This window comes from Gopherus evgoodei, chromosome 6 (assembly GCF_007399415.2).
Source record: "Gopherus evgoodei ecotype Sinaloan lineage chromosome 6, rGopEvg1_v1.p, whole genome shotgun sequence".
Lineage (NCBI taxonomy): Eukaryota > Metazoa > Chordata > Testudines > Testudinidae > Gopherus > Gopherus evgoodei.
This window is the reverse complement of record NC_044327.1, coordinates 88,160,009-88,187,996: the sequence shown is the minus strand read 5'-3', so window position 1 is coordinate 88,187,996 and position 27,988 is coordinate 88,160,009. Positions and strand designations below refer to the sequence as shown.

Genomic DNA, 27,988 nt, shown 5'->3' with positions numbered 1-27,988 from the left:
AGTGAAGAATTCCAATAGACAGCTATATGGATGGCCATATCTAGGTCAGGTACGGGTAGCTGCCATTTGGAATTATGCATGTTCAGTAGGAATAAAACCTGCTTCATACACACAGTGTAACTACACAGAGGTTTCAGTAAATGAGTCCTTGATTCTCTGTACATTTATTGTAATTTATTATTGTATTAGTATCAATTGCTATAGTTTTAAAATATCTATGATTTCTGCCAGAAATGTACATAACTAACTTCCAGCATCTCAGGATTTATTTTTTCAGTGCAAATTTCAGGTGCTGAGTGTGTAGATTCACTTCCCGCAGAGACATTTCAGGTAATTCAGTAAAATATTGCTACAACAGTTACCGGCCTCTGTATTCAGGATCACAATACCCGACAAACAGCGGTTCAGCTGCTATTCCACGTCTGTTAAAAGAAAATTTGTTTTATACTGTGCACACTTATATAAAAGGAACTAGCAGTACAAATAGTAAGATGAGACAGTGCTAGCTTTGCTTACAGAGCAAATTAGGCCTAAGTAGTATGAGAACTTGTCAGTGAAGGCAATAAAATAATGGATGACTTACTGAGGGGATGAAAAGATGGCCCCATTCTGAGCTTTAAAAGTCACACTTAGCATATGAAGTATGCTACTATGTGTGGTCTAATTAGAGATACTGGCATATTAGAAAATGGTCTCAAATGCCTAACTTAGAGTGAATACAAAATCTTAGGACGGGGTTCTTTCAGCATAGCCTTGCTGCCATTTGAAAACAAGCAGCATGCAGGAGAATTATGAAAATAGACCATATTTTGCCTTTATATGTAGCTTTAATTATTTTACTTTTGGCCAGTTTGTAGTACAGCTGATAGTCTGGTGAACAAGACCCCTGTTGCAGTATAGCATTAATGTCTGTCAGGTTCATTCCACTCCCACTCAGTTCCTCTTCAGTCTTTTAAGGCTATTCTAGTTTTGGGGGCAGCAGCCTGTGAAGGAAATACTAAGGTCTTTAAAATCAGACTTGATGTTGTTGTAGATCCTTGACTTCCACACAGTTCTTTATGTAGAAACTCTGTGGTAGTTAATCTTGTGCAGTATGGGTTAAAAAAAGTTTGGGGATGGGAAGTGGTAGCATCTCTGCTAAAATGATCAATGGTTCAGTATTTAATTTTGGCATTTAAATTAAGCTTCAAAGCTACAATGAAAGGAATGGGGTAGTCAATACATCAATTAAATATTGAACCCCTCTGTGGCGGGTTTAATTGATTCTGCACTGACATCTTCTAGATAAAAGGCATGGCTCTTATCTCCCCACTCTGTGTGGAATGTGGGTTTAGCTATTCTGCTGCCAATCCTACAGCCCCATTGACTACAGCAGTAGCAGCTGGGCTTGTGTTTTCCTACAGAGAGAGTTACAGCTGTGGCTCTGAACAGTCACCATTATACTCTATCACCACTGCACTAGCAGTAATAAGGGCCTTGGTGTGGAGTTTTCCTTTTGTTTGTTGAGGCGGGCAGGGCACTGAGTGCCTTCAAAATACTGGCTTGCTCCAGCCTCAGTGCTACACCAGGTCACATTCTGAATAAGGGCTACAGCTTTTTCTTTTTAACTGAAGAGTCAGATGCTAATGCAGCCACCCAGAAAGTGCAGTAACAGTAAATACCTAGAAACTGCCTCAATTAAATCCCTGGTTAAGAGCATTTACAATGGTATCTTTACTATTAGGAATTGTCAAGTCCTCCTCCCTCCAGCACTGTGCCATCTCAGCATGACCGTTAGTGGTAGAGTTTAAATTTGTTTAGATCATTTACATGGGGAAATAGTTCTGAGTAACCTCTGCATAATCCCTACTGCGGGATGCACCACCTGCCCTGAGCTTCAGGCATGCTCTATAAAAGCAGTCTGTGAGGAGAAGATTCAGCACAAGGTTATAAGAAGCTAGGAGGCTAGCTGCAAGTATGGGACTTTCCCTCAAGGCCTGGAAAGCTTTTCAGTTTTCCCCCCACCCACCACTACACAGACAGCTAAAGCAGCCCAGAAGTGGTACATTAGCAAAGACATCTCAAGAACATAGAAGGGCAACTTCAGTCCACAACTCCTCATTGCAGCAAGGCTCACAGACACTGCCTTTTGGGAGTTCTTCTTTGAACCTCTTAGATGCAAAGACACTGCTGGAAGGATAGGTTAGTCTACTTAAGTGCTTAGGTCCTAAAAAACTAGACTATCCTCACCTTGTTTGGGTCCCTACATCTAATCTATCTCAAGAAAGGAAAGTTTAGGCAGGTCCCGCCTCGCATAGGCAGTGTGTAATTTAAGGCTACACACAAGAACTTTGATCTTCCACACACTTTGTTTTCAAGATGATGAGTTTTTTGATACGGGGAAAGGATAGTGGTAGTTTTTCCTTTGTGTTCACAGTTGGTTTGTCCCCAGCAGGCAGGGGCTGGGGTTTAGATTCTGGTACAAGAAATGCTGGGATCAAAATATAACCCAAAAGGAGGCATCTCACTCTTCACTAGTCCTGCTGTTGACAGGTGGCTTTGTCTAAAATAAGCTCTCTCAAGGTGAGGATTTGTATGCCAGCAAAATCCACATAGGTCTGGAAAAGGAGGTAGAATCTAATGCACAAATGCTGCTGTTGACACAATCCAGCAAGAGAATGAAGTTCACATCCGTTACTTCCGCAGAAGTTTCATCTATGCCAACAACGGGTGATACCTGAACTTACATTTTCTAATGTAAGTTTCTGTCCTTATCCACCCAGCCTTAAAAAATTACAAGTTTCTCCAAACTCCAGTTTCTTGTTGCACTTGTTATCTCCTAGAACGGGTGGGCAAACTACGGCCCATGGGCTGGATCCAGCCCCTCACGGCTTTGGATCCAGCCCATGAGATTGCCACCCCTGTGGTGCCATGGGCCCTATGCCACTCCCAGAAGCAGTTGGCACCACATCCCTGTGACCCCTGGGGGAGGGGGAACAGAGGGCTCCACATGCTGCACTTGCCTATGGGTACCTCCCCCAAAGTTTCCATTGGCCAGGAATGGGAAACCATGGCCAATGGGAGCTGCAGGGGGAGGTACATGGAGCCCTCTGCCCCTGCTCCCTTAGGGCCATGATGCCGGCTGCTTCCTGTAGTTTGCCCACCCCTGCTCTAGATAACACATGCAACATGAAACTGGAGTTTGCCCTGGTCCAGATGTGTGCTCCTGCCACCCCGCACTCACTCCAGGTAAGTGGTGTCAGGGTAGAGCCTGCATCCCAGCCTCCTTGTACACCCTGCACCCCTCCTCTGCCCTGAGCCTGCTCCCACACCCCAACCTCCTGCCCCAGCCCTACATTCATGGCCATGCATGCAATTTCCCCACCCAGATGTGGCCCTCAGGCCAAAACGTTTGCCCACCCCTGGCCTAGAGCGTGTTTGTTGTAAGGAAAAATGGTCAATCTATGGCCATGCTATGCTGAAGATAATCTAGTTCGAATATACAGTTCATTTCTCCCTCATCCCTTGTCTTCAGTCTCTTACAAGACCCTGCTCAGAGCAAAGGTGGGATTCATTATTAATGAGAGGCACCTTAGATCTTTGGACGAAAGGCATAAAGGCCCTCATTTAACTAAAAGCTGTTTAAAAATATTTAATTAACCTGGTGGAAACCCTTCTCTGACCCCTCAACTTGATTTGTTTAAATGAGTGTTCAAATAACCTCATGCAAACCCTTGTGTAGACACTTGAGTGTTTTTAAATTGATTTAAGGTTAAGCTAGTGCAACAGTGCATTTAGACTGGGCCTAATGTATGGCACTACTTGTCCAGAAGAGACTCTTTCTAGTATCAAGTTCCAACTCCGGACCGTAGTTTGTTATCCCTGTCCTCACAGAGAGATTAGTTGGGGCTCTTCACCTTTTTTTAAAAATGGCATTCTTTCAGTAGGCAGGCTAGCTTACTGAAAGGACCTGTACTTTTGCAGTGGAGACAGTCATTTCCAAATCTTGCCATTTGGATAATCTACTCTAGTTTTATGCTAGGTATTGGCTGTGGTGGCTGCATATCATAAGCAGCAGGTACTAGTTGTTTCTGTCCCTGGATAGGTAAGTAAGAGTCTGAGTCAGCCATAAAAAGGTTTAGAAATACCTGGAAATGTGGTGTATTTCAATCCCTAGATTTGTAGATAAATAAGGCAGCTACTGATCATCTTTCAGCAGGTCTATTTTGGACTTAGCATTCTTTTCAGAGGAAAAGTTTCTGGACATTTTGTCAAGACACACTTGTCCTCCATTAGAACCCTCAGAGCGGGGAGCTCTCTCTTTAGCCCCATGACCTGTACGTATGTGACCTTGGCTGAGTGTTTGGTAGCACGAAGGAGTGTTTGTACAGACCCAATGGATATGACTTTTCTAGAAAGCTCATGAAACGCAGTGCATTTGACAAGTGTGACTATGCAGAAGTACCACTAACTAGAGAAAGCTACAGTTACTGGTTAAGTAGTTGTTCCATGCAAACCTTAGAATTGAAGACTGCAAGATAAATGCATTAAAACAGTGCATGGATTGAAATTCATTAGTTCTAATGAATCCTGGAGCTGAGGGTTACTCTAACTCCTGCTATCTTACCTGAGCATGCGACAACGATGCTTCACTAGTCTGTTATAAGCATCCTGTATGTTAGTTACATTTTCACTGCTCCAGAGCCTCTCCCCAACAGCACTTGCTCGAGGCCTGTAGAAAGACATTCAATTCAGTCGAAGAACTTATTCTATTTCCCAGAATAGAATGAATTTAATACTGGGGCTTGACCCCAGAGGAAACAGTTTTTTACCACTGACCAGTATTAGCAACAAGCAATGTTATAAAGTGCTGCAGTGCCCTCAACATCCTCATAATACTTGCAGCTCTGCACTGACAACGGTTAATCAAATCTTATGCTGAAGCACCTGCAGAGATCAAGATGCATTTTTTTTCCCTGATGCACAATTGGCTAGATGGAGGCTGGGCTTTTAGCCTTCCTCTCAAGTATTGGGGACTGGCCACAGTTGGAGACAGGACATCTGATAGAGTGAGTCAGTGCTCTGAGGTGGTACAGAGAATCCTCTTTTTCTTTAATGCTTAGCTGGTGAGTCCTTTCCACATGCTTTTGGTCAAACTGATTGACCTATCTGAAGCAAGAAGGAATTTTCTCCCAGGTCAGATTGGCAGGGACTTGGGGGATTTTAACTACCTCTGCAGCATGGATCACCTGCTAGGATCATCCGGGCATCTCACCTAATCCATCCATGGGATTAATGGCACCTCAGTCTCTTTTACTCTGCCTGTGGCACACAACAATTTAGTCTGAGGGCAAATACTGTGTTGAGTAAAAATTATTTGGCTCAACCTGGACAACAGTGAAATTTAATGGCCTGTGATATGTAAATCAGACTTGAAGAACTAATGGTCCCTTCTGGTTTTAAAATCTAAATAGATTATGGGATTAATTCAATCCCCATAACGGTTAACGTTTTCCAAAAAATCTGAAAGTGATCAAGAAGTTCTATACCATAATCTTGGTGTGAGGTTAGTTGCATCCACAAATTCTCCCCAAAGGCAGGCTTCTCCACCTATCACCAACTTTTTCTGCTTTTCACACCCTGTATTCAAACCACAAAAACGGAATGAACAGTTAATTTCCATGCTAAATGCAGTTGACAGGCAGCTGCCATAACCTTCACCTTTGATAGCTGAATGTAGATTTTCAAAAAACCTAGTGTGCACATTTTAAGCATATCACAGACATTAGAAGTTTAATACAGTCTAGGGAGGATCACAAGCTTCACATGAACTAAATGAAGTCTGACATGTTAGTTAATGATTCAATTTGGCTTCAGTAACTTATATTTCTTGAAGTGCACTCAAGTACCAGTAAATATTTATGATCACGTAAAAAGGGTAGGAAGTTAAGTGTATGGATGTGAAGACTGCAACAACTATGAAAAGCAGTTACCTTAAAAAAAAAACAAAAAAAAAAACTAAACTAATTTGGGCATTGTGGTTCTCTTATGAAGAATTTTGTATTGGTCAGGGGATGTTGTAAGCACATAATGCAAATAACTGCATATATTTATATTGTATTAGTGACCCAGAAAAAGAGCCACCTAGACACCTCCTCCCCCCAGCCTTCAGAGCCTATGCCACAAATCAAAGTGCACATAAAAAAGCCACATACAAGTAGTTATCCAAATAGAAATGAGTAATTTAAATGCAGTTTAACAAACCAGGGAAGTTGAGTGGCTCAACGCTGTAGTATTTCTTCCAGTCCTGTCCGTAACTAATATAGTCTAGGTACCAGGGGGCTGCCAGGATAGTGGTGAACCCAGCTCCTGTTACACGGCTTAGTTCTGCGGTATACAAACTCCCTATCCACACTTCAACTATTGTGTCAGGTTTTATCTAGAAAAATAAAAAAACCAAACTAACATAAGTAAATGGCTACATGTGATTTTGCAATTAGTTTCATCATTGAACACCTGAGTCTAGTTCCAAACAAAGGGTTTCTTTTAGTAAGACCAGTATTTCAAAGATGGCAGATTTCCATTCTGTATTTTTTTCTAAAGAAATGGGAGTATTCTCTGATATACTAAGTCCAAGAACTTAATTTTAATGTGATTTTTTTTTAAAATATATGTTCCAGACTTCATTTTGTTATAATCTCTTTTAAAAGCAAATGCCTTAGGGTTGCTCTGGATGAAATAGAAAGCAACTTATCCGTAAACTTTAACTCCCAGTTCAGATATCAGAACTATTCCAGTGTAGTTTCAGAGTACAAAATTATAGATCACCGAGCCCAGGACAAACAGATTACTCTATGGACTTTCCCACCCATGTCAAGAAGTTCTGAAGTCATTAGGACTATCAGTTTCAAATCAAGTGCAGTGGAAAGAAGCTTGGTAAAGTTCCTGTTCTAGCATTTTAACTCAGGATTTTTGACCCCACTGCTTCCCAAACTGGCTTCAAGCAAGGCATGATAGGTTTATGGAGGGGATGGTCTGATGAAAGTGCCTACAACGGCATGTAGCTGATCTGCGACTGCACGTAGCAAGTATCTCCAGTGGCTTGTGATAGGACACTAGATGGGAAGGGCTCTGAGTTACCAGAGAGAATTCTCTCTCAAGTGTCTGGCTGAGAGGTCAAGGTCTAACTGATCTCTATATTTGGAGTCAGGAAGGAATTTTCACTGGATCACATTGGCAGAGAACCTGGGAGTTTTTCACCTTCCTCAGTAGCATGGGGCATGAGTCACCTGCAGGTTATACTAGCATAAATGGTAGATTCTGTGTAACTTAGTCTTTAAGTTGTAATGAGGAGTTCAGTAACTCAGCCAGCGGTTAGGGGTCTATTACAGGAGTGGGTGGGTGAGGTTTTGTGACCTGCCATGTGCAGGAGGTCAGACGACATGATTATGATGGTCCTTTCTGATCTTAAAGTCTATGAATCACGTTAGGCTCCAATTCTGTAAAGTTTCAGCACCTTTCCAATCCCACTGGTGTCAGTGAACTACTCACATGCCTTAATCTTTGCAGGATCAGATACTTGTTTAACCAAGGCATTTTGCAAGCCTACTGCAGTCCTGTGCTGTTAAGTGACTTGTCCATTTGTCAGATCTTACCTTTACTCCTTTATCAAACACCTCCTGCCAGACTATGTATCCTTTGTTAGCTGAGGAAACAATATCCAAGATTCTAGAATTTTAAAATAAAATAGGATTACAGTTAAGAATGACAGTAGCAGGTCTTGGATCACCTCATTTTACTGCAGAAACACTGAGCCTGTGTGGTGATTATGCTGTAACAGGTTTTCAGCCCACTGTGCAGTGTTATGGAAGGCCTAAGAGAGAGCCTGATCTTTGCATTTCTTGTGTAAGGTGGATGGGTGAAGGACAAGACACCAGCTCTAAGAATCCTGTGAAAGGGAAGTGGCCATATGGTCAGGAAATTCATGAGCATTAAAGCAAACTGGTGACTCTAGCCAGAGATTCACTGCTACAAAGGGGTGTGGTTTTAGTTAAAAGAAAAAAAAAAAGGAACAAGTTAGCTCAAAAATGATGAGGGAGACAAAAGGTTACACCTGGGTCCTTCTACCAAAATTTTAAACAGTCAACTCTGGTTTAAGACATTTAAATGACAAGACACATCTGATGTATGTATTTACAGCATGCTTATCACTAGCATGCAAGCACTGAATGTTAATGCTGCACCACACACAAAGTTGTAAGTTTCATACTCCACCTCTGAAAAGGAAAAATATGGGTGTTCTCGTAATTCAGCTTCCCTCCACTCCATCATACATGCACTCTAACAAACTAGGTGTTTTTAGGGCTGATAGACTTTGAGGATGAGGTAAAGGACTGGGAAGAAAGTTTTATTAAATATGCTGACGAAAGTGAAAAACAACTTACTTCTGAATATAGTAAGATTCCAGTTTAGCATAGTCAATGCCAAATCCTTGCTGCTTCATAAACTCTGTCACATCAGGGTTAGATTTCCTTAAAAGCGGAAAATATTAGCAGTGTTATTCTGATTCCTTACAAAGATTCCCAAACCCAGTTTCCAATAATGTAAGTTTTACTTAGCACAAGACAGCTTGCTATGTGTTATAAAGGGATATCGGTAGCAGTAGGTGCATAAGATGAGGCAAAACTTAAATGTCACAACCCAAAGAAAAGCAATTCCCTTTCACAGAGAACTTTAGAAATTCAAAACTTGAACTTTGAGTTTTGTTCCAAATCAGAACAAAACCAAAATTCCCCAAAAAGGATGGATTCCCAGCTCTGGGGCAATTCATCTGGCAGGCTGTCCAGAAGCCCTAGGGTCCCCTTCTCCAAGGCAGTCTGCCTGGTGGGCTGCCAAGGAACAGGGTGGAGCAGCAGGCAGGTAGATAAATCTAAATCCTTTCTAGATTAGGCCTAAATTGATCAAGTTGATATTTTAAAATATGTATGAAGTGTTAAATTACTAGTACAGTCTTGGATAACTAATTTCTTTTCAGAACTTTCCCTACTCCATTTTCCCAACTCTAGGAAGACTTTAGTAAAGCCCGTTGAAAAAATTTCAGTGGAATTTGCCAAAATTGAAACATTTCAGACAGTTTCATTTCAACATAGTTCCACTGGAACCATGCCTGTAAGGCAGGTTTCAGAACCTAATTTCTGTATCAATAGTCACTCCCCAAAATATTCAGTACTCACTACCATTTAAAGTAACTTAAGCAGTGGCATGCTGTTAATTTGAACTATCGGTACTATTGTCCTTTTAAACCCAGTTGGAAAGGTGGAGGAAAGGCAGGTTTTTAAAGAAAAAAGTCCATTTATTTAAGAAGAGGCTGCTTTTCAGTTTTTATAATGCATTAAGATTTCAATTTTTTGGATTAGATGAGTTATTTCATATGAGTTATTTCATATACCACTTTTCTGCAAGGCTGTAGCTCCCTTTTAACCTCTTAGTTTTATAAAGGCATCTTTCAACTTTAATGTTACTTTGAATGTTTTAATCAAAACAATCCTCCATGCAAAACAGAATTAGCCCCACTCTAGTCTCTTAACTTCCTAGAAGTTGCAAACACTTCTCCCTATAATGCATCTTGTTACATGGCTATGATTAAAAGAAACCTCAGCTCATGAGACTCCACCCTTACATCAACCAGGAAGAGCCACATTACTTTCCATATGCATCACTGAACTGAATGCCGTAATTGCTGACATTAGGGAGATTATAGATGCACCAGCCTCTATGCTTTGAACTGTCACATCATACCAACAAGTGAAGTCCACTTCATCTCCTCCCAAGTGGATGTAGGCATCAGGAAATACACCGCTAATTTCTTTGAAGAGGTCAGTCATGAAATGATAAGTTGTATTCAAAATGGGGTTTACAGGTCCATAAGAACCACTCCGGTGCTCTCCATTGAAACATGGTGTGAGAAGGTCTTTTTGACCTAATAAAAGAAGCCATTAAAAGGATAAAAGAACTCGTAGTTCTGTGTATTAGACAAAATGCTTTACAAACATTAGCGCACTCAAGACTGGTTTAAGTATTATTCCTACTTTATATAATCAGCAAAAGATGATGAGTGTTAAATGACTTGTTCAAGACCACAGAAGTAGTTTGGGTCGGGATTAGAACTCAGGACTTCCTGAAGCCCAGTTTAATGCCTAAATATTTACAGACCATGCTACCATCTGGAAAACCAGATTCTGATGCATCCCTGGATGGGTAGAGCCCTGCAAATCTGCTTTGTATCCACGTCCGCTTCAGAACATTTTTTCCAATTGCAGCATGGATGCGGATACAAATTTTGTATCTGTATAGGGCTTTGCAGCACACAGACGGAGTGGCTGTCACCCAGCCAGCAGGCTCCAGCTCAGCTCTCTGAATCACGCAGCAGCGTGCTAGGCATTTTCGGAATTGTAATCCCTAGCTTAGAGGCAGGAGGTAAACTACAGCTCCCAGAAGGAAGTGAACCCAGTGCTATTTTGAAGGTGGGGTTCTTTAAACAAGCGGGCGGCAATGGCTGCATGCATTAGAGCCACTGCAAAAGTGTAGGCATGGCCACGCCCCCTCAGGGGGAGGGCAGCATTGCATAGAAGGTCCCAGAATTGTAGCCTCCCTGCCTGCAGCAGGGAAGGAGGTACGGCAGGAGTGGAGCAGGCAGGAGGTCTCTGGGGAGAAGTTGGGGCAGTTGGGGGCTTGACACAGCTTTGTGTCCCTGCTGCGCAGTGATCTGTGGAGTTGTTTAGAGCCCCGCAAGTCCACGGATGAGACAATTTTTGAGGATTGCGGACTGGATGTGGATACATGTTTTTGTATCTGCGCAGGGCTCTATGGATGGGAAGTGCCACAGTGAGTCTAGGAAGGAAGCAAAGGCAATGGTGGGTTTTCAGGGGGACATCTTAGAAAGCTGATTTCAGATCACAGCTCTCCATGCCTTCCCGACCCATCCCACTAGTAACTAACTTTGCTACTCTGAAGGTCTACATACATCCCAATACTATGCACAGGAAAACACCCCTACTGAGCAACTAGGGAAAGAGAGAAAAGGAGAACAAAAGTTTTGCAGGACTGCCACCTCCTGAGTCACCAAGTCAAGAAGGGTCAACTTACATGAACTAAACTAGGATATGAGTTGTGAAAATTAATATTGTACACTAATTTAGGAGAGGGGTCCTTGTCACCTACCTGTCCTAAGAACACCTTCCTTGCAGAAACCAATGCAAAGTTATATGGAAAATGTCAATATTAAGACAAGGTAAAAAGCAATGGCTATTTCATTATATCTATTTTGTACCCTCCCTATTTCTTCTCCCTGACAGTAGAATTTTTATACCAACTTTCTTCTTTTTGTCTGGACACCCACTGTTTTTAAATCACTGTTACTTTACAGTTTGGCTCTGGCCTTTTGTCACTTCTCCAGAACTGTATGGTCATCTGCAAATCTGATCACAATTGATCAAACAAACAGACACTCAGACTCAGCAGGTATATTTAAACAAACACCACACAACCACCCTACCAAACAAGACTCTTCCCCCTCCACACACTTTTCCTTCTGGGGAGAGGATAAGAGAAGAAACAACGTGACAGATGTGTAATCACGTTGCTTAGTGCACTACGGGAAGGTGTTCAGATGCTCTGGTGATGACTGCAGTACAAAAAACCTATACAAAATAGACACTAAGGGAACAGCAAGTGGTGTGGCCTCCTCCAACAATTCTAGATAATCTCAATGCCCTGTACAGTATTGGTTTTGGCATTTTATTTCACAGTGTTACTCTGGTGTTCGCCACCCCCAACTTCTGCAAGTGACCTATGTCGCTGTCATCTATGCTTTGGTAGAGTATCGTGTTATTGGAAAAATGTGACTTCTCCTCCTACAGAACTGTGGTATGGTAAAACAGACTGTCCTTGTAAAGGAAAAGCTTTCACACCAAATACATACCCAACAGATTTGGCAAAAAGGGGACAGGTATTTAGAAATGTGGTCACCCTTTTTAATGCAATCAGAGGAGAAAGGCTCCCCAGCAAGTAAGCTAGAATCTTTAGTCAAGTTCTTTAAAATATTCACCTGATCCCGAATAAGTAATATATGATGTAGTAGGTTAACATTCATTGTAACGCTGCCTTAATAAGTTCAAAAACAACAAAGTGAGACTCCACTCCTCACTGTAATTGCATTCCACAAGCTGAATCAGCTTCCTATCTCCATCATTCTAACAGCAATTGAACTAGAATACGTCATGATGAGTCCTGAAAATTCTAAAGCGCTCAGATAATGAAATAAATACAGCTGCATTTATGTGCTTGCTTATGCCCACACTTGTGCATATCCACTCTGCAAGGAAATGAAAGCTCAGCATGTACCTAACATAGGACTTCAATTGCTTCCAATGTCACTGTTGTTTTTCAAACAAATGGAATGATCTTCACTGAATCCATCTCAGGGCTTTTATCATTCTTCTACCTCTCACTGAAAAGTCTTTCAAAATCTTCATAATGTGCTTTGAGCATGGGTAGTAATTCATATAGTCACATTACTCTGTGCCTCATTTCATTACAAGCATTAACCTTTGTAACCTTGTTAGAGAGACATGGATCTTACCTTTCCCCCAAGATTTTGTATGTCCCGGGCTATCAAACTCTGGGATAACCCTAATACCTCTTAACCGAGCATAGTCAATCACCAGACGGACATCAGTCGGCGTATAGACGTGATCATAGGAATAAGAGCCCTGTGAAATGTTCACATTTAAAGAGAATGTTTATGAAGTATACAAGGAACTTGCAAAAAAACAGGTATTGAAATTCTGGAATTCCTCCAGTTCAGATCAAAAGCAAGTCACAAATAATGTGCAATTACACCAGGGATAATTATGGTCCAATAAATCTGGCAGCCCAGCCCTGGGAGAACTGCATTTTTATCCAACAAGAATGAATGGTCTGCACTTGGAGAGATTTATTCTGTCCTAGATCTTGCTTAATAAAGGAAATTTCCAGTGACAAAAAAGTCTGATTGAACAAGCCAGTTCCTCTAAGAGTCATGGGGTTGACAAAGTACAAAGTCATTGTTTATTAGACTTCTCCACACATCCACCTGGTCATACCAGCATTACTGGTTCTGAAACATTATGGGCCCTTTGGCTGGTCACGCGAAAGACCAAATTAATAGAAAAAGGCTGATTGAGTTGAGAGGTGGAGTCAGTTTGAAGTTACTAGGTCTCCAGTTGTCAGTCCCAGCGTCCATTTTATGGTGCTGAGTTTGAGCACTGTACTGTCCCCCCAGCTGCAGCTTGAAAGTGACAGGAGCCTCTCCCAGTTATTGACTCGGTGTAGCACATGCTAGCCACAAAGTGAATTCTCAACGGACAACAACATGACCCTTCGTGGCTATCAAACAGGATCTTAAACCTCAGAGTTCTAGCTAAATGGTGACTCAACTGCAGAAACAGGCATTGAAAAAAATGCAACTGGTCATTGAGGCAAAATGCTCTCCCTCCCACAGCCTGCAGGTTGGAAAGAGGCAGGACAGACTGTCATTGACCCAAGTGCACCATATGGAATCCCCATCTTGATTTTAAATAAGTTCTTCAAACCTCTACCCCAAAGCCATTGGATTTTTGATATGAAGAGATATATTTGTCGTGCTTAGGCTCAATAGGATGGAATTCCAATAACGGAGTAATCAACAAAATTTAAATTTGGCCAAATTTTTGTGTAGAACCTCACTATTGATAAGGTGATCCACTGCGAATTAGTGATTAACCAGCATAATGATGTACACTAACAAGTGTCATTTAAGACTTTCATAGTATGCTATGAATATTCTGTAGTATATTTTGAAACATTAATCAGTTGGTACGAGATCTCACTAGTGGCTCTGCTTGTTGGATCATAGAAGACTGCAGAGAAGCCACTGGCATATGCAAATGATGCATGATTGGCAAGTCTTATGCTTATCTTGCAGAAACTAGGTGAAAACTGTATATGGTGCAAGACCACCTTCATTTACTGGGCTATGCCTGTGGTGCTGCAGATGCCTGCTGAACTTAAGGTAACACTGATAACAAACAAACAATGTTTCTTTTTTCAAGGCCAGTTGAGAAGCTAGATGTACCACTTATACTGTTCATATGCTGTGATGCTAGGCACGCCTGTACTCACACTTTACAAACTAATGCAATAATATTTGTACAAAATATGCCTTGGAAGGTATCACATGAAAACTAATACCACGCTGGTTATTAATATTGTTGTAAAATGCCTGTGTGTTCACATGTAAGGTTAAGTTATGAATTCCCGTTACATTATGTTACTAGAACATGTTTAAGACAGACAGCTGGGCCTAGGTAAAGGTGATAAGCAGGTCTGTTCGTAGACAAAGGAAGGTTGCTCACATCCCAAACCAGGTGGGGCCCAAGTTCAGTGGACTATTCATTTGTATTAGAGGCTGCAGCAGGAAGAGATAATTTGCACAGTAGCAACCACAGCAGGGGAGGAACCAACACGGAGCCTTATTTTCCAGACCTCATGGCTTCTTTAATCAGCATGAACTAATCACCTTTGTACCCTTCAAAAGAATGGATTTCAGAGGTTCACTGAACTATAAAGAGAGGGGGAGCGAACTCCTAAGTTATCCTTCACTTTCAGTCAAAGAAACCAAGTGATTTGATTTCTGTGACGGGTCCTGGCCAGGCCAGCCAGCAAAAAATTGGAAAGACGACCGTGGATGAGAGAAAACCATCTTGAACAAAGACTGTATCTTGCTAGATTAAGATTCAGACTTTAAAATGCATGTTTGCCCTTTTATTTGTTTGTAACCATTTCTGTCTTTATCCCTTATACTCGATCTCACTTAAAACTTCTTTCTTTCTGTTAATAAACTTGTTTTACTTTAATCCAACCCATCCCAGGGCTGCATTTGAATTTAAGTTACTGTTAACTCCAATTAAAGCAACAAACTGCTGGGCTTTTGTTTTTGTAAAGGAGCAACGGACCTTATAACTAAGGCTGTGTGCCTATCATGGAGGTCACGGATCCCGTGACTTCTGCAGCAGCCACTTCTGGGGCAGTCTTGGGCCACCGCCCCCCCAGCCTCCCCAGCAGCAGCAGTAGTTTGGGTGTGGAAGAGGGCTCAGGGCTGGGAGATGGGGTGCGCCACTTACATCAAGGGGCTGTTTGGGCTGCCCCTGCCTGCCAATGGGAGCTGCGGAGCTGGTGCTAGTGGCAGGGGCAGCACGTGGAGTCCCCTTGGCCTTCCCTCCCTGTAGGAGCTGCAGGGACATGCCATCTGCTTCCCGGAAGCTGCGTGGAGCCTGCCAGCCCTGCCAACCTTCCCTACCCCCCAGCACCAGCAGGGGTCCCAGGCCACCTCAGAGCACCCACAGCACAACCCCCCCCCCCAAGTTTTAGTTAGGGGTATATAGTACAAGTAATGGATAGATAGGTCACAGGCCATGAATTTTTGTGTACTGGCCGTGACCTGTCCATGATTTTTACTAAAAATACCCATGACTAAAACATAGCCTTTCTTATTACTGCTCTGAATGATCCACAAAGGGGCTGGACATTTCAGGGCAGATGGTTTGGGGGAAATTCAGGTGTGCTGGGGGTCATTTGGCTAGTAATAACCGAGGCTGGTGGAGACCAGAGTGTGGCAGTGCTGTAACAAGCAGGCTGCTGGAGTCGGAGTTGCTGAACCAGGGCTGCTTAACACACAGACACTCAGTGCCTCCTTGTTGATGGCTGAAAGAGTCCAAACTGGGAGCTACAGCAGCAGAGCGTTCTGACGCGCTCAGGGTTATCGGTCAAGCAAAAATGCAGCCTCTCACTGGTCTGGGTTGAACTTCAAAACGCAACAGATCCCCTACAATAAAATGTTTAGGTATTTCATGCCAAGAAATTCAAATATTCCACTCACGTTTTTGACTCACCTTGCCACTCAACTCAGGGAAAGTGACGCTCTGGTAAGGGAATGAATGGTCATCTACTATGTGCCAGTGGAGAACGTTAAACTTGTTAAAAGCCATGGCATCCTGTAACGAACAATGCAAGATTAACATTTTAGTTCAGTGCTTCACCTGCACTGCATCACTGTTTGAAGGGCGCTACTACCGGCCCTGCTCTAGGTTCGGCTGCAGTATCCTGTAGTGCCTTATGGAGCATTGCAAAGTGTCCTCACCTCCTCCGATGTCACACATATTCTTGAACCCTAAATGCATTTTGTATCTGCTTTTACGTGTTTTACCTATTGTTCCTCTCTCTAGCCATCCATTGCAAGTAGTGAACCTGATTCTAGCTGACCGGCTCATAGGAGAGCAGCTGTCAAATTAAGAAACTGAAGAGTTTGAATTTCACACCAAATCCTGCAAATTCTCCATGCCGTGCTATAGTCAGATAGCATTATATCACCACCGCTTCTCCCCAAATACCATGTGTTTAGATGCAAGCATGTGCCAAAGGTTTCTACAGTCTACAGGTTTTTACGTCTCTACTTTATTTTGCCTCCGACTGAATTTTATAGTCTATTGTTTCCTCACCAGGGTTAGTATTCTCCCTCAGTTTACAATTAATTTGGCAGCAATACTGGGAAATGGATACAACTGAGATGTCCCACATTAATACAGGTTCTCCATATGGAGTTGTAGTACTAAGACTAGATGTGATATATGGGACGCCCCACTTTGGGGATCATAAAAAAAAGTTGCCATCTCTTTTTCAGGTTCTGGCTCAAGCCAAGTTAAGACCTACACCATTTGTAGTCTCTCCAAATTTATTAATGATATCCACCTTATTAATGATAGAGCAAGTACTTTAACTTAATTGGTAATTGTCTGTAATTCATTACTGGAAGATTAGTATTGAATTCAAACAGAAGTTTAGCTAGACAGATAAGAGGAAAGTTCTGCATGTTTTAAAGCAAGCAGAAAGGACATAAAAAGCAAGAAGGTGGGAGGGTATTAGAGCCACAAACTTAGTGTATTTAAAAAATATTAGGAAAGCAAGAAATGGGGGTAAGCTTTAAGAATAACGTAAATCCTAAGACAGTCAACTTACATTTGTCTAACTTTCTTAGAATGTTAAGATGTCAGCCCTTTCAGAGAAAAGAGCAACAAGTATTATTTTCACTGGAAATGCTGAAGACTATGCAGCATGAGAGTCTATAAATTACTGACTGTACAAACACCTGGTTTGCTGGGCACAAACAGAATCCCCAAAATAAATATTTTAGAGGTCAAACGCACACTGAGTCGACATACCAGCTGACTTAGATCTAAATGCATCAGTTGTTACAGGTAAACTGCAGTGAATAGTGAAAAAGACTTTAAGCACATGATTCAGTCTTAAAAAAACAAAAAAAGGCAGTAAGGAACTGAGGAAGTTATATATTCTCATATTCAAAGGCTTCTTTACATGACCCCTGGCACATATTTCCTCTAGCAAGTAAACCAGGTTGAAAGAGTGTGGAGGGAAACCATATAACCCAGTGCTGCATGTGCTATAGCATAGTTATTGGCAAATATACGCCTTTCCACTACAACGTTGATCCGTTTGAAGCAGTGAATCTGAAATCTTCAAGATAGGTTTAACATCACTGCTGTTCCTTTAAATGCATTACCTTCAAAGGGTAGGCTCAACTTCAGGTTAGGTCAGAGTGAAAAAAGTCTGGTAATCTTAAAATTTGTCTACATTGCTCTACCACTTGGACTATGGGAGCGTGAACTGCAGTATGCATTAAAGTGCAACACTAACTCTCCCATTGGATACTGCAGGCGCATACTAGGCACCTTTTAGTTTGTGCCTACAGCATCCACGCAGGGGAGTGACCGGGGCTGGCTTTAGGAACTGCGGGGCCCAATTCGAACAGTTTCGGCGGGGCCCTGACAGGGATGACTTAAAAAAAATAAAAGGTGTAAAAAAAAAAAAGCCTTTCATTTCTTCCATGTATTATTTACTTTCCATAACTATATAAATAACATTATATATTATGTACATTGCATCATATATGCTGTTGATTGGTTATTAATGACCGTTTCACATCTGTGGGTCCCCGCCACTCCCTGGGGGTGTGCATGTGTGTGGGTCAGCTCTCCCTGCCCCCCCTCATTGAAGCAGGTGTGCAGGTTACTGCCCTGGGAACTGCAGGGCAGCAGTGGACATGGGGCTGGTTCAAGGCAGGGCAGGGACTGACTGGAGGTAGGGCCTGGCTGCAGGCAGGGCAAGGGGTGCGGGGCTGGCTGGAGACAGGGGAGTGTGATGGGGGCTGGCTTCAGGCAGGGCCGCAGGGGGGGTGCAGCAGGGGTTGGCAGAGCAGTGTGGGACTGGCTGGCTTCAGGCAGGGGGGGTGCAGCAGGGGTTGGCTGGAGACAGGGCAGGGTGGGCAGTGCAGGGCTGGTGTGGGCAGGGGTGTGTGTGTGTGGGTTGGCTGGCTTTGGGCAGGGCTGCAGAGGGGTGTGGCAGGGGTTGGTTGGAGACAGGGCAGGGGGCTTGGCAGGGGCTGGCTGTGGCCAGGGGGTGAGGAGCTGGCGCGGGGCTGGTGCGGGCAGGGGGTGCAGCAGAGGCAGCTGGAGCCCTCGCCCTTTAAAAAGCCCCCAAGCCCCCGGCTATCCCAGGGCTCTGGGGGCTATTTAAAGGGCCCGGGACTCCCCTGCTTCTACCCCGCCCTGGACCTTTTAAAATAGCCGCGGGAGCCCTGGGGAATGCATCGGGGCAGCGGGGCTCCGGCAGCTATTTGAAGGACCGAGGTGGCAGAGGCAGCTGGAGCCCTGGCCCTTTAAATAGCCCCCCGCTACCCCAGGGCTCTAGGGGCTATTTAAAGGGTCCGGAGCTCCAGCCAGGGGCACGGGGCTTGCCGCGCTCCGGCCAGAGCTCCAGCCGGGAGAGCGGGGCCGCGGGGCTTGCCGCGCTCCGGCCGGAGCTCCAGCCGGGGGGGCGGGGCTTGCCGCGCTCCAGCCGGGGGGGCGGGGCCTGCCGCGCTCCGGCCGGAGCTCCAGCCGGGGGGGCGGGGCCGCGGGGCCTGCCGCGCTCCGGCCGGAGCTCCAGCCGGGGGGGCGGGGCCGCGGGCCTGCCGCGCTCCGGCCGGAGCTCCAGCCGGGGGGGCGGGGCCGCGGGGCCTGCCGCGCTCCGGCCGGAGCTCCAGCCGGGGGGGCGGGGCCGCGGGGCCTGCCGCGCTCCTGCTTTGGTCAGGGGAGCAGGGCCACGGAAGACCCCGGAGCAGACCGCAGCCGGAGTAAGTAAAAAAAAAAAAATTAAAAAGGCACCTAAGGCACGGGGCCCAATTCCCGGGAATCGGGCAAATCGGCCTAAAGCCGGCACTGGGAGTGACAGTGTAGCACTTTAATGAATACAGCAGTTCATATCCCCACAGTCCAAACAGTGGAGCCAGGCAGACACAGCCTCTATATAATAGGTTGGAGAGAAAGACACACCACTCAATCTGGAAAAGCTAGGTTGTCAAAAGCATCTACATCATTCCTCAGTTGTGCAGTTAGTGGTTAGAAAAGACTGCTTGATGGTAGAAAAATGTTTTTAGGAGGCCAGAAACCATGAACTTCAATGCTGTGCCCCCATGGCTCTCTGAATACTATGAAGTTGTATTTGAAAATCAAATTACAAGATCACCTGAAGGATGCAGGATGTTAGTGCATCAAGATTAACTTTAATTAAAACCCTTGTTGAATGTGTTAAAACAACTACATTGAAGTGGAATCAGAAGGAAAGCTACCTGTCACTATTACTTGAAACAGTAATTAAGTCACTTAAAATGTGGTTCTGCACCTTAATCCCATTTCATTTGTGAACCACTTTAAATATTTTTAAAAGTTTATGGTCTTTTTCATCTCTTTCCCCGCCTCAACTCATGGCCAATTTCCTCTTTTAGGATCATGATGTAGATGCACAGGTCACTTCCTGTTTGATTAAGAAATAAGTGCTATCAATCAACTCCTCAAAATAGGGGGACCTGAGGCCAGGACTTCAGGGGCTTTTCCTATAGCAGCTGTCCTCTTCTTTGTATGGGGATAAAACAAGCAACCAGGATGGGAGTAGCAGAGCAGGAAAGACGTGGACAGAAGAAACTCACTAAAACCTCAGGAATGCTTCAGAAAGGGGAGCAAGTATCTCCCCTTTCAGTTGGAAGAAGTGGAGGAAGAGAGATTGTAATTTGTTCAGGGTCTTGCAATAAATCAGTATATAACAGAGCCCAGATTTCCCTGTTTCAAGTCCACATATTCAAGCCACCAAACCACACTGCCCCTCCAATAGCTCTATTCCCATAGCCCTGAAGAGATGGTCTAAATTAAAAATATTAATTCAATAAGGGCTCATTTGCTCACTCCCTTAAACAGTTAAGGGCCATACATTATCCCATCTACTACTGGGAAAATTCAGCTTGTTTGATACTACTACATGGTAAGAGAGAACTTTTGCTGCTCCTTCTCATTTTTTAAATAGTTGGTTTTGAATGTGCCTTTATCTTTGTATGCATGTAGATACTGAACAAGTTACGCTCCCCCAAACATTTCAGTTTTCTGGCCCGTTACTGTAGCCATTTGTATTTAAATAAAAAGTTATGAAGCATATTTGTGCCAAGTGACGTTAGTCCCTCTGTTGTAAATCTAGAGCATTTTCATCAGTCCATCCACCCCATCAGTTTCTTTTTACACTGAAATTTACAAGTTAAAGCCTGCTGTATGTCCAGACAGAGAGGAAACTAGACCAAATAGTTTTAGACACTTTTAGGCAATTCTAAGTTGCCTAGCAACTGATATAGGCATTTGTTACTGTCTCCAGGTTTCTGGCATTACCTGCTTTCTTAACAATTAGCCACCTATGATTATTGTATGAAGTTATTGTTTTACAGTGACAGATTTACTGAATTTGTCAAGATAAGGTATATAACAAGACCTGACCAGACCTTTGAGGAAAAAGCACTGGTTACTACAAAATGCCAACTTACCAGGTTTGCAAGAATACTTTTGATGGGTAGAAAGTGTCTTGATGTATCAAGTAAGATTCCTCTGTGAGCAAATCTTGGGTAGTCAGTGATTTCTGATTCATTGATAAGGAACTATTACAAACAGGATTTGGAGAATTAAAAAGATGTTATTTTATAACAGATTGTCAAAGTTCAGCTACAGTGCAGTGTACAGAAATATAGCTCAAATAGATAATACCTTTAAAAGTTTTAAGTTAACCAAACATCGAGAAGTCTATATTAACTAGCTTCAGGGGACCATTTAGGAAGACAAGACATCATGGGTAGGATCATCAATGCAGCCTCTAGTCTAGAAGATCTATGGTAGTGCCTCTTAGCAATAGTGGTTCTATTGCTACCAAGAATGTGTTTTTAGTTAATAGCTATACTCACAGTCCCATAGTCATCTTCATAGACCAACTGGCTGAAGGTTTCCAAACCTAGAAGAATCAAAGAGATTGAGGTTTGTGGAGAACAATCCAAATACTTAGGTCACTAAAACATGGGACCATCACCAGTTATTGTAGTTTACATAGCTAAGAAGCATGTTTCAGGCATCCTTTGAGATACATTCTCCTCTCCACCGTATACTGCATCTCAGCACCCCCAAGACCCAACTTTAGTTCAGTAATTGGGAAGAGGAAACTGCTAATCCTGAAGATAAGGTAAATGTCTCTCCACTGTTCTATGTATATTAAGTTTAAATATTCTAACCCTGCTCCACTGCACCAAATTAACCTTGTAAAGGAATGGAAACCCTCACACATACAGCCCTCCAGAGTAATACAGGAGGATTTCAATAAGCTTGTGCTTATGAGCCAGAAAATTCCAAGATACTGAGAAGTCCAATTCTATTTTCAAATATTAGCAGAGAAAAGTTACACAGTGGAAGAAATTCCAGATTCAGTGTGAACGCTCATTTTCAGTTTCAAGTTTAAGAAGGATTTGGACAACATCCTTCTTCCACAAGTTATAGGAAAACAGAACCTTAAACAGCATGATAAAATCTTGATAGGTGTTTTCATTCAAAGACATTCATGTACTAGATAATATTCAGAGTACGCTTTTCGTAGTTCTATGGTTTTCTTGCAATGTATTTGCTTTAGTTATACAACCAGGAACAAAATACTTCCCTCTACAGTATTAAAACCCTTAGAGAACAGCATATAAAATGTCAACTTACCTCTTAATGCACCCCAGACCTTTTCTGCCCTCAGTACTGCCACAGGTTCTGTTACACTTAACTGATCTTTGATGGAAATGGACAAAATACAAGTTATTGTCTCAACAAGATAAAATAGGGATTAGTTAACTTGAAACAAAATATAATAATGACTTTAACTGACATAACGCTAGAATAGGACTCTACAAATCCTAACCTTTTCTTATAACAACTTCTAACTCTGACTTCCACTGCTTTTAAGTGGTGGTGCTGTACTGTTACAGCTTTGAATTCATGTATGTCCTTTTGCACATGCATTAATATATTTATTAATAATGAAAATTCATTTTGTTACTGAAAAAAAGAAGTTTCACTCAATGGAAGGAAAAGTAGATACACAATGTTGCAATAAGAAAGTTATTGCAGTAAATACTTCCTATATTTCTTGAGATTTAAACACTGCAGTGTTTATGCTAAGAAAGGTTACTGCTACTGCATATGTAGTTATTTCAAGAAGGAAGTAAATCTATAAGTAAGAAAATGTAAAACCATCCCTCCCCCACCTTCTACAATTTGAACAGATGTTTAAAGTCTTGAATATTTCTCAATCTTGTTCTGCAGAATTAGAAATGAGGAAGTGTCAGTTACCACAGGATCTATAGCAATTATTATTAGTGGCAGAGCTACACTTGGGCAGCATGTACAATACAGACACTATACACCCAGCTAGCAAAGGTATAAACAACAGGGCAGACAGTGAAGCCCTGCTTAGGTGAGCAGAGTCCCCTACACATCTGAACCCTGGGGTATATACCCTTCACAGCTCTCTCTGGATCAAAGCAGCACCTCCCATGTCTACGCTGCTATTTTTAGCAGGGTAACATCCTGCTGTCTCCATACTGCTGGAGCCTTTCCCCACCATAGTGAAAGACTGTAGAAGGGATAAAAGGCTCTGGCAGTGGGAGGCAGCAGGGAAAGGCTCCAGCAGTCAGAGCTTTTCCCCACTGTCAGAGCATTTCACAGTGACTATGGACACAACCTGCCTTTCACTGCAGCACATAGCTACCTGTACCCAAGCGTGGGCAAGCGTAGACAAGGTCTAAGAGTTCCACTATTTAACCTATTTACCATAAACTGAAGAAGTCACTGACCAACTTAACTAGTAAGATAAGTAAAAAAAAACTCATCAGAGCTATAAAAGCAGCAATCAGTGTCAGGCTGCTACAATCGTGAGAGGTTTTCAAGGTCGTTTTACAGCAGAAGGGAGCCTATTATTACTCAGTTTCATTTGTAATAAACCTTTAAATACGCTGCTGACTATTACATTTGTGTGCTTGGAAAATAAGTGTTAGTGAGGAAATTCTGAATGGCTCTTATAGCTGTACAAGGAAAAAAGTTGACCTGTAGAAAGCTGAAGTGTATGATTCCAATGGACTTTTCCTTCCTCCCCCAGTTAGATATACTTCATACCAGATCAGATACTCACAAGCCTCATTCGAGGTGATGTTGGGATAATTGTCACACTCAGAGTCTTTGGAAACAATTATGACTTGAAGCTGAAGTAACTCTGTTCCAGCAGGAAGTGGTCTTTGACCCTGATTTTGCCATTTGGAATAACCAAAGATGTACTCGTAATACCTGCACAAAAAGCAAAGACAGGGAAGGAAGCTCTGAAGTGATTAGTGGCCTCTCCATCCCACCCTCAGTACCCAGGACCAGTACAATGGAGCTGAGCAAATTTTGTACAGGGAACCAGGACACAGAATTTTCAGGCTAATTCCCACCCCCAATTACCAGCTACCCTATAAAAACAATCAAGAGACAGGCAGTCCCGAGAGATTTGAAGTGCAGATCTCCCTCCCCTCCGTTGTGCTTTGCTTGCACCTAGGGGGGAGGAAGTCGCTTTCAGCGGCCAAAGGCAGGTTTATCTGCCCAGCTCATAAGTCGCTCTGCTTTTCTCCCCACAACGGTGAGCTGCAGGAGCGCGAGCCCAGCCGGGCCATGCGGGCGCAGAACCAGCCCCTGGTCCGCCAGCGGGCCGGGCCCCTCACCTGCGGAAGGCGTCCTGCAGGAGGGCGCAGCCGGGCCCCGCCGTGGAGCCCGGGCCGTGCACCAGCTGGAAGCGGGCCGGGGCTAGCTGGAGCTGGCGGGGGAGGATGCGGAGCGAGCGGGGCAGAGGCCACAGGGAGCCAGAGGGGGACTCGCCCAGCTCCAGCTCCAGCTCCTCCAGCAGGAACTCGGGCTGCGGGGGGCGCTGGTGGAGGCTGGAGGCAGCCAGCGCCGCGGAGGCGCACAGGAGCCCCAGGAACAGCCGGGCTGGCTCCATGGCTCAGCGCTGTCCCTGCATCATGAGCCGACCGGGTCAAACGATCCCCGAGCTCCGCCTCCGACCTGTCACGAGGCAGCAAGGCGGAGCCGGGCTCCCTCCGGACCTCGGTGCTGGCGGGCCGGCTTCCGCCCCGTGGAGACGCTGGGGCCAAGGCCAGGGTGCTGGCTCCTTCCCTAGCTCAGGGCTGGCTGAGCCAGGGTCCTGCGGCGGCTGTGGCGTCTTTGCACGGTTGCTAACTTTCAAGGGGTAAATAAGACCCTGACTTTCACAATCAGTCAAAAATCCAGCTAATCCCATTTCAAAACAAGCCAGTCCCCGAGAACCCCAATACTCCATGTGACTAAATCCCCCTGGCGTGCAGTCTGGGACTGCTGTGGGCCCCCTGTGCAATCCTGAGCCTCTTCCCCAGTGTCCCTGCTTGCTGGGAGCCGATCAAAAAAAAGAAGCTACTAGTCAACAAGCAACTTGCAGCCTAATTAAGCCAAAAATAAACCCAATTTGTGTTTTTTCCAGGGGTTTGGCATGTCTGCTTCCCCGGGAGGTGTTACAAGGGCTGATTACAGGCTCCTGCCCCCATCCTCTCCTGCCAAGCTCCTGGCATCGCTGCCCATTTCTTCGGCTCTGTCTTTTCCCCCATAGCTCTGCGGGCACTGAGCCTGTGTGAGCCATTAGCCCGCTGCCAATGCAGGGCTCCATGTGGTGTCTTGCCTGGGACACCAGGTGTCCCTTCAGCAGTGTGCACCTGCTCTGATTCACTGCTGGGTGCTATGTTTGTTGTGGTGCTGTGTTTGTGTGTGAGTGACACATACATCCCTTTGCAAAGTGAAGTGCCTGATTTTCCTCCGGGTAGACTCTCCTGCCCTGTTCAGTGTGTCTCTGCCGTTTAAAGAAAAAACCCTGATCTCCAATACACTTTAACAAAACCATATCTCCCTCCTGAAGTGAATAGAGAAGTTGGTGGAGCTGGTTACCCCACTGCAGCCCATGTGGAGGTGACTCCCATTTGCTTTCAGCTGGAATTACTTCTGTCCTGTGATAAAGGGACAGGGCTCATCTTTTTACTCCCTGTGTGCACACTTTGGTGTCACTTTCATGACTGTGGTGCTGTGGCACTTGCTGGGGGGAAGTCCGGATTATAGGATACCTCACAACCACCTGCCCTTAGCATGAAGAAGCCTTGTGTGTGCTGGTCACCTCCCTGTCTCTACCAGCCACTGGCAATAGAATCATTCACCTCTCAGCAAATGCAGGCTCCACTGTCCCTCTATACTGCAGGCTAGCGATAGTCTCATGCTCCAACTCTAGGGTGTTCCAAGCATCTCCCTAAAGTGTCCAGCCCCTGTTCCACTGGACACTTGCAGTATTCACAGATTCGCAGCTCCCATTGAAGCAGAACACCCCAGTTTCCCAGTTCCACCTCAGATCACCATTCTGCTAGATGCACCGCCCTTAGATGTGAAAATAAACAAAAAAAACAAAAAAAAATTTGACAGTGAGGCCTGGGAGCATGAGAGCAAGCACTTTGCCAGCTTGACCCCTAGGTAAAAGATAATCCTGTGTTCCTTTGCCTCCCTAGATAACAAGTCCCCTTTTTTTGTCTTCATTTGTAAACAAGACATCACCTTACTATTTCCCCCCCTGTATATTCCTTTCTTGTGGATTCCACAATGTCATGTTGATTTTGCATTCTCTTGATTAGTCTGTGGCTCAGTATGAAAATAGACCAACATTGCAAAGCAGACAATATAGAATTACCAGATAGGTTTCAGAGTAGCAGCCGTGTTAGTCTGTATCTGCAAAAACAACAGGAGTACTTGTGGCACCTTAGAGACTAACAAATTTATTTCAGCATAAGCTTTTGTGGGCTACAGCTCACTTCTTCGGTCTAACCGCTCAGTGACAGACTTGAAGGTGGCAATTTTGCAACAAAAATACTTCAAAAACAGACTCCAAAGAGAGACTGCTGAACTCGAATTAATATGCAAATTAGACACAATTAGCTCAGGCCTTAACAGAGACTGGGAATGGCTGGGTCTACACTAATTGAATCTATCTCCCTATGTTAAGTTCTCCTCACACCTTCTATGAGTCATCTCAATTATCACTTCAAAAGTTTTTTTTTCTCTTGCTGATGATAGCTCATCTCAATTGATTGGACTCTTCCAGTTGGTATGCATACTTCCACCTTTTCATGTTCTCTGTATGTATAAATATCTCCTGTCTGTGTGTTCCATTCTATGCATCCGAAGAAGTGAGCTGTAGCCCACGAAAGCTAAATTACCAGACAGGGAGATAAAATTTATTGCTTCCTCTCTGAAAGAGACCCTACCCAAGGGTGTCATCGCCTGTTTACCTGCCCTTAACCCAAGTCCTTGAAAACATTATTTCCAGTATAGATACATAACTCCTTAAATATTATCTGTACTTACATTTTTAAATGGTTATGATGACCAGTGGGCTACTGGATCTCGGAAGAGACCTCACATGCTACCCTTTGGTGAACTTAAATGCATATATCTGACTGAGGGAATCTCTGTATAATCCGATGCATTCCCTGTGCCCTCTGCCAGTAGGCATGAAGAGGTCCCTGTGTCAGAGGTGCCTGCTGTTGAAATCCCAAGATTTTTAGACGCTGTCCTAAGGGCCTGACAAATCCTCAAAAGCCTGAATCTCAAGTCAAAGCCTGAAGTTAGGTAGGTCCAATGTGATGCTGCCATTTTGTGACTGGCTCACAGAAAGGAATAAGAGACCTACTGCTGCTTACTGCTATGGGGGAATCATTCAAATAATGGAGATCTACATTTGTGTGGAGGGGTGGAATGGTGTTCTTATCCAGCTCTTCCACATATGTATCTGATTTAATCTAGTAACTGTATTTGTTTATTGCAGTACATGGATTCATATAGTGTCTTGCCATATAGGGTAGAGATGTCTAACCCATTTTGGAGAAGAGAGAGGAATTCTTGTTCCAGTTGCCGGGGTTATATTTAGGACTGTATACACCAGAGAGTGTAGCATGGAATGCCCACAGATGTCAGTAGGAGATTTCCACGGAGAACAAGGAGTAATTAAAGCTATTTATTAATTATTTGTTCAACACCTAATAGTTGCTTTCATCACTCAGGGAAAAATAAGCTCCCTTTTACGCCCACAGTTGTTTCTGTTGTTTGTTTCTCTTCCTCCCCATCCTCTTCTCTATGTGTCTCTTCCTCTTGCGTATCTGTGGTGTGACGTTATGAGTATAAGATAATATCTCATTGAAAGATGACAGGACCAGAAAAGGTTAATTAACTCACAGACTGACCTGACCCAGGGCCAAACTTTAGAAACTGGTTAGGAAGATATGTAAATGAATAGAGCTTTGAAATGCAAGTCTGCATTGTTAGAGGTAGAAGGGTAGGTGTTTGCTCAGATCTTGTAATGTAAGCAAACAAGTCTTGTCTATTGCTATAGCTTGATCAAAGATCAAAAAAGGAATATTAACATTTAGGAAGATACTTGAGTGAAA

The 27,988-nt window shown here is 43.8% G+C and overlaps 1 protein-coding gene across 1 annotated transcript; it reads right to left on the bottom strand.

Moving 5' to 3' along the window:
- Nucleotides 1-140: 140 nt before the first annotated feature.
- HEXB (hexosaminidase subunit beta) lies at nt 141-24,519 on the bottom strand. The gene is made up of 14 exons (XM_030567518.1): nt 24,203-24,519; nt 23,638-23,789; nt 22,173-22,238; nt 21,383-21,429; nt 20,972-21,082; nt 15,948-16,049; nt 12,620-12,749; nt 9,778-9,958; nt 8,424-8,510; nt 7,635-7,707; nt 6,244-6,418; nt 5,529-5,619; nt 4,607-4,711; nt 141-422 (listed from the first exon to the last, which is right to left on the bottom strand). Exons 1-14 carry the CDS (start codon nt 24,475-24,477, stop codon nt 359-361), a joined length of 1,659 nt encoding a protein of 552 aa, XP_030423378.1. The 5' UTR covers nt 24,478-24,519; the 3' UTR covers nt 141-358.
- Between the last annotated feature and the right edge of the window lie 3,469 nt (nt 24,520-27,988).

Bases quoted from the DNA above. Each gene is read 5' to 3' on its own strand.
- HEXB (XM_030567518.1), bottom strand. From the start codon at position 24,477: ATGGAGCCAGCCCGGCTGTTCCTGGGGCTCCTGTGCGCCTCCGCGGCG. The intron at 21,083-21,382 runs GTGAGTATAGCT...TGTTTGTAATAG, and splicing joins ATGAAGATGACTATGGGACT to TTCCTTATCAATGAATCAGA. The intron at 12,750-15,947 runs GTGAGTCAAAAA...AACATTTCACAG, and splicing joins TCCCTGAGTTGAGTGGCAAG to GGCTCTTATTCCTATGATCA.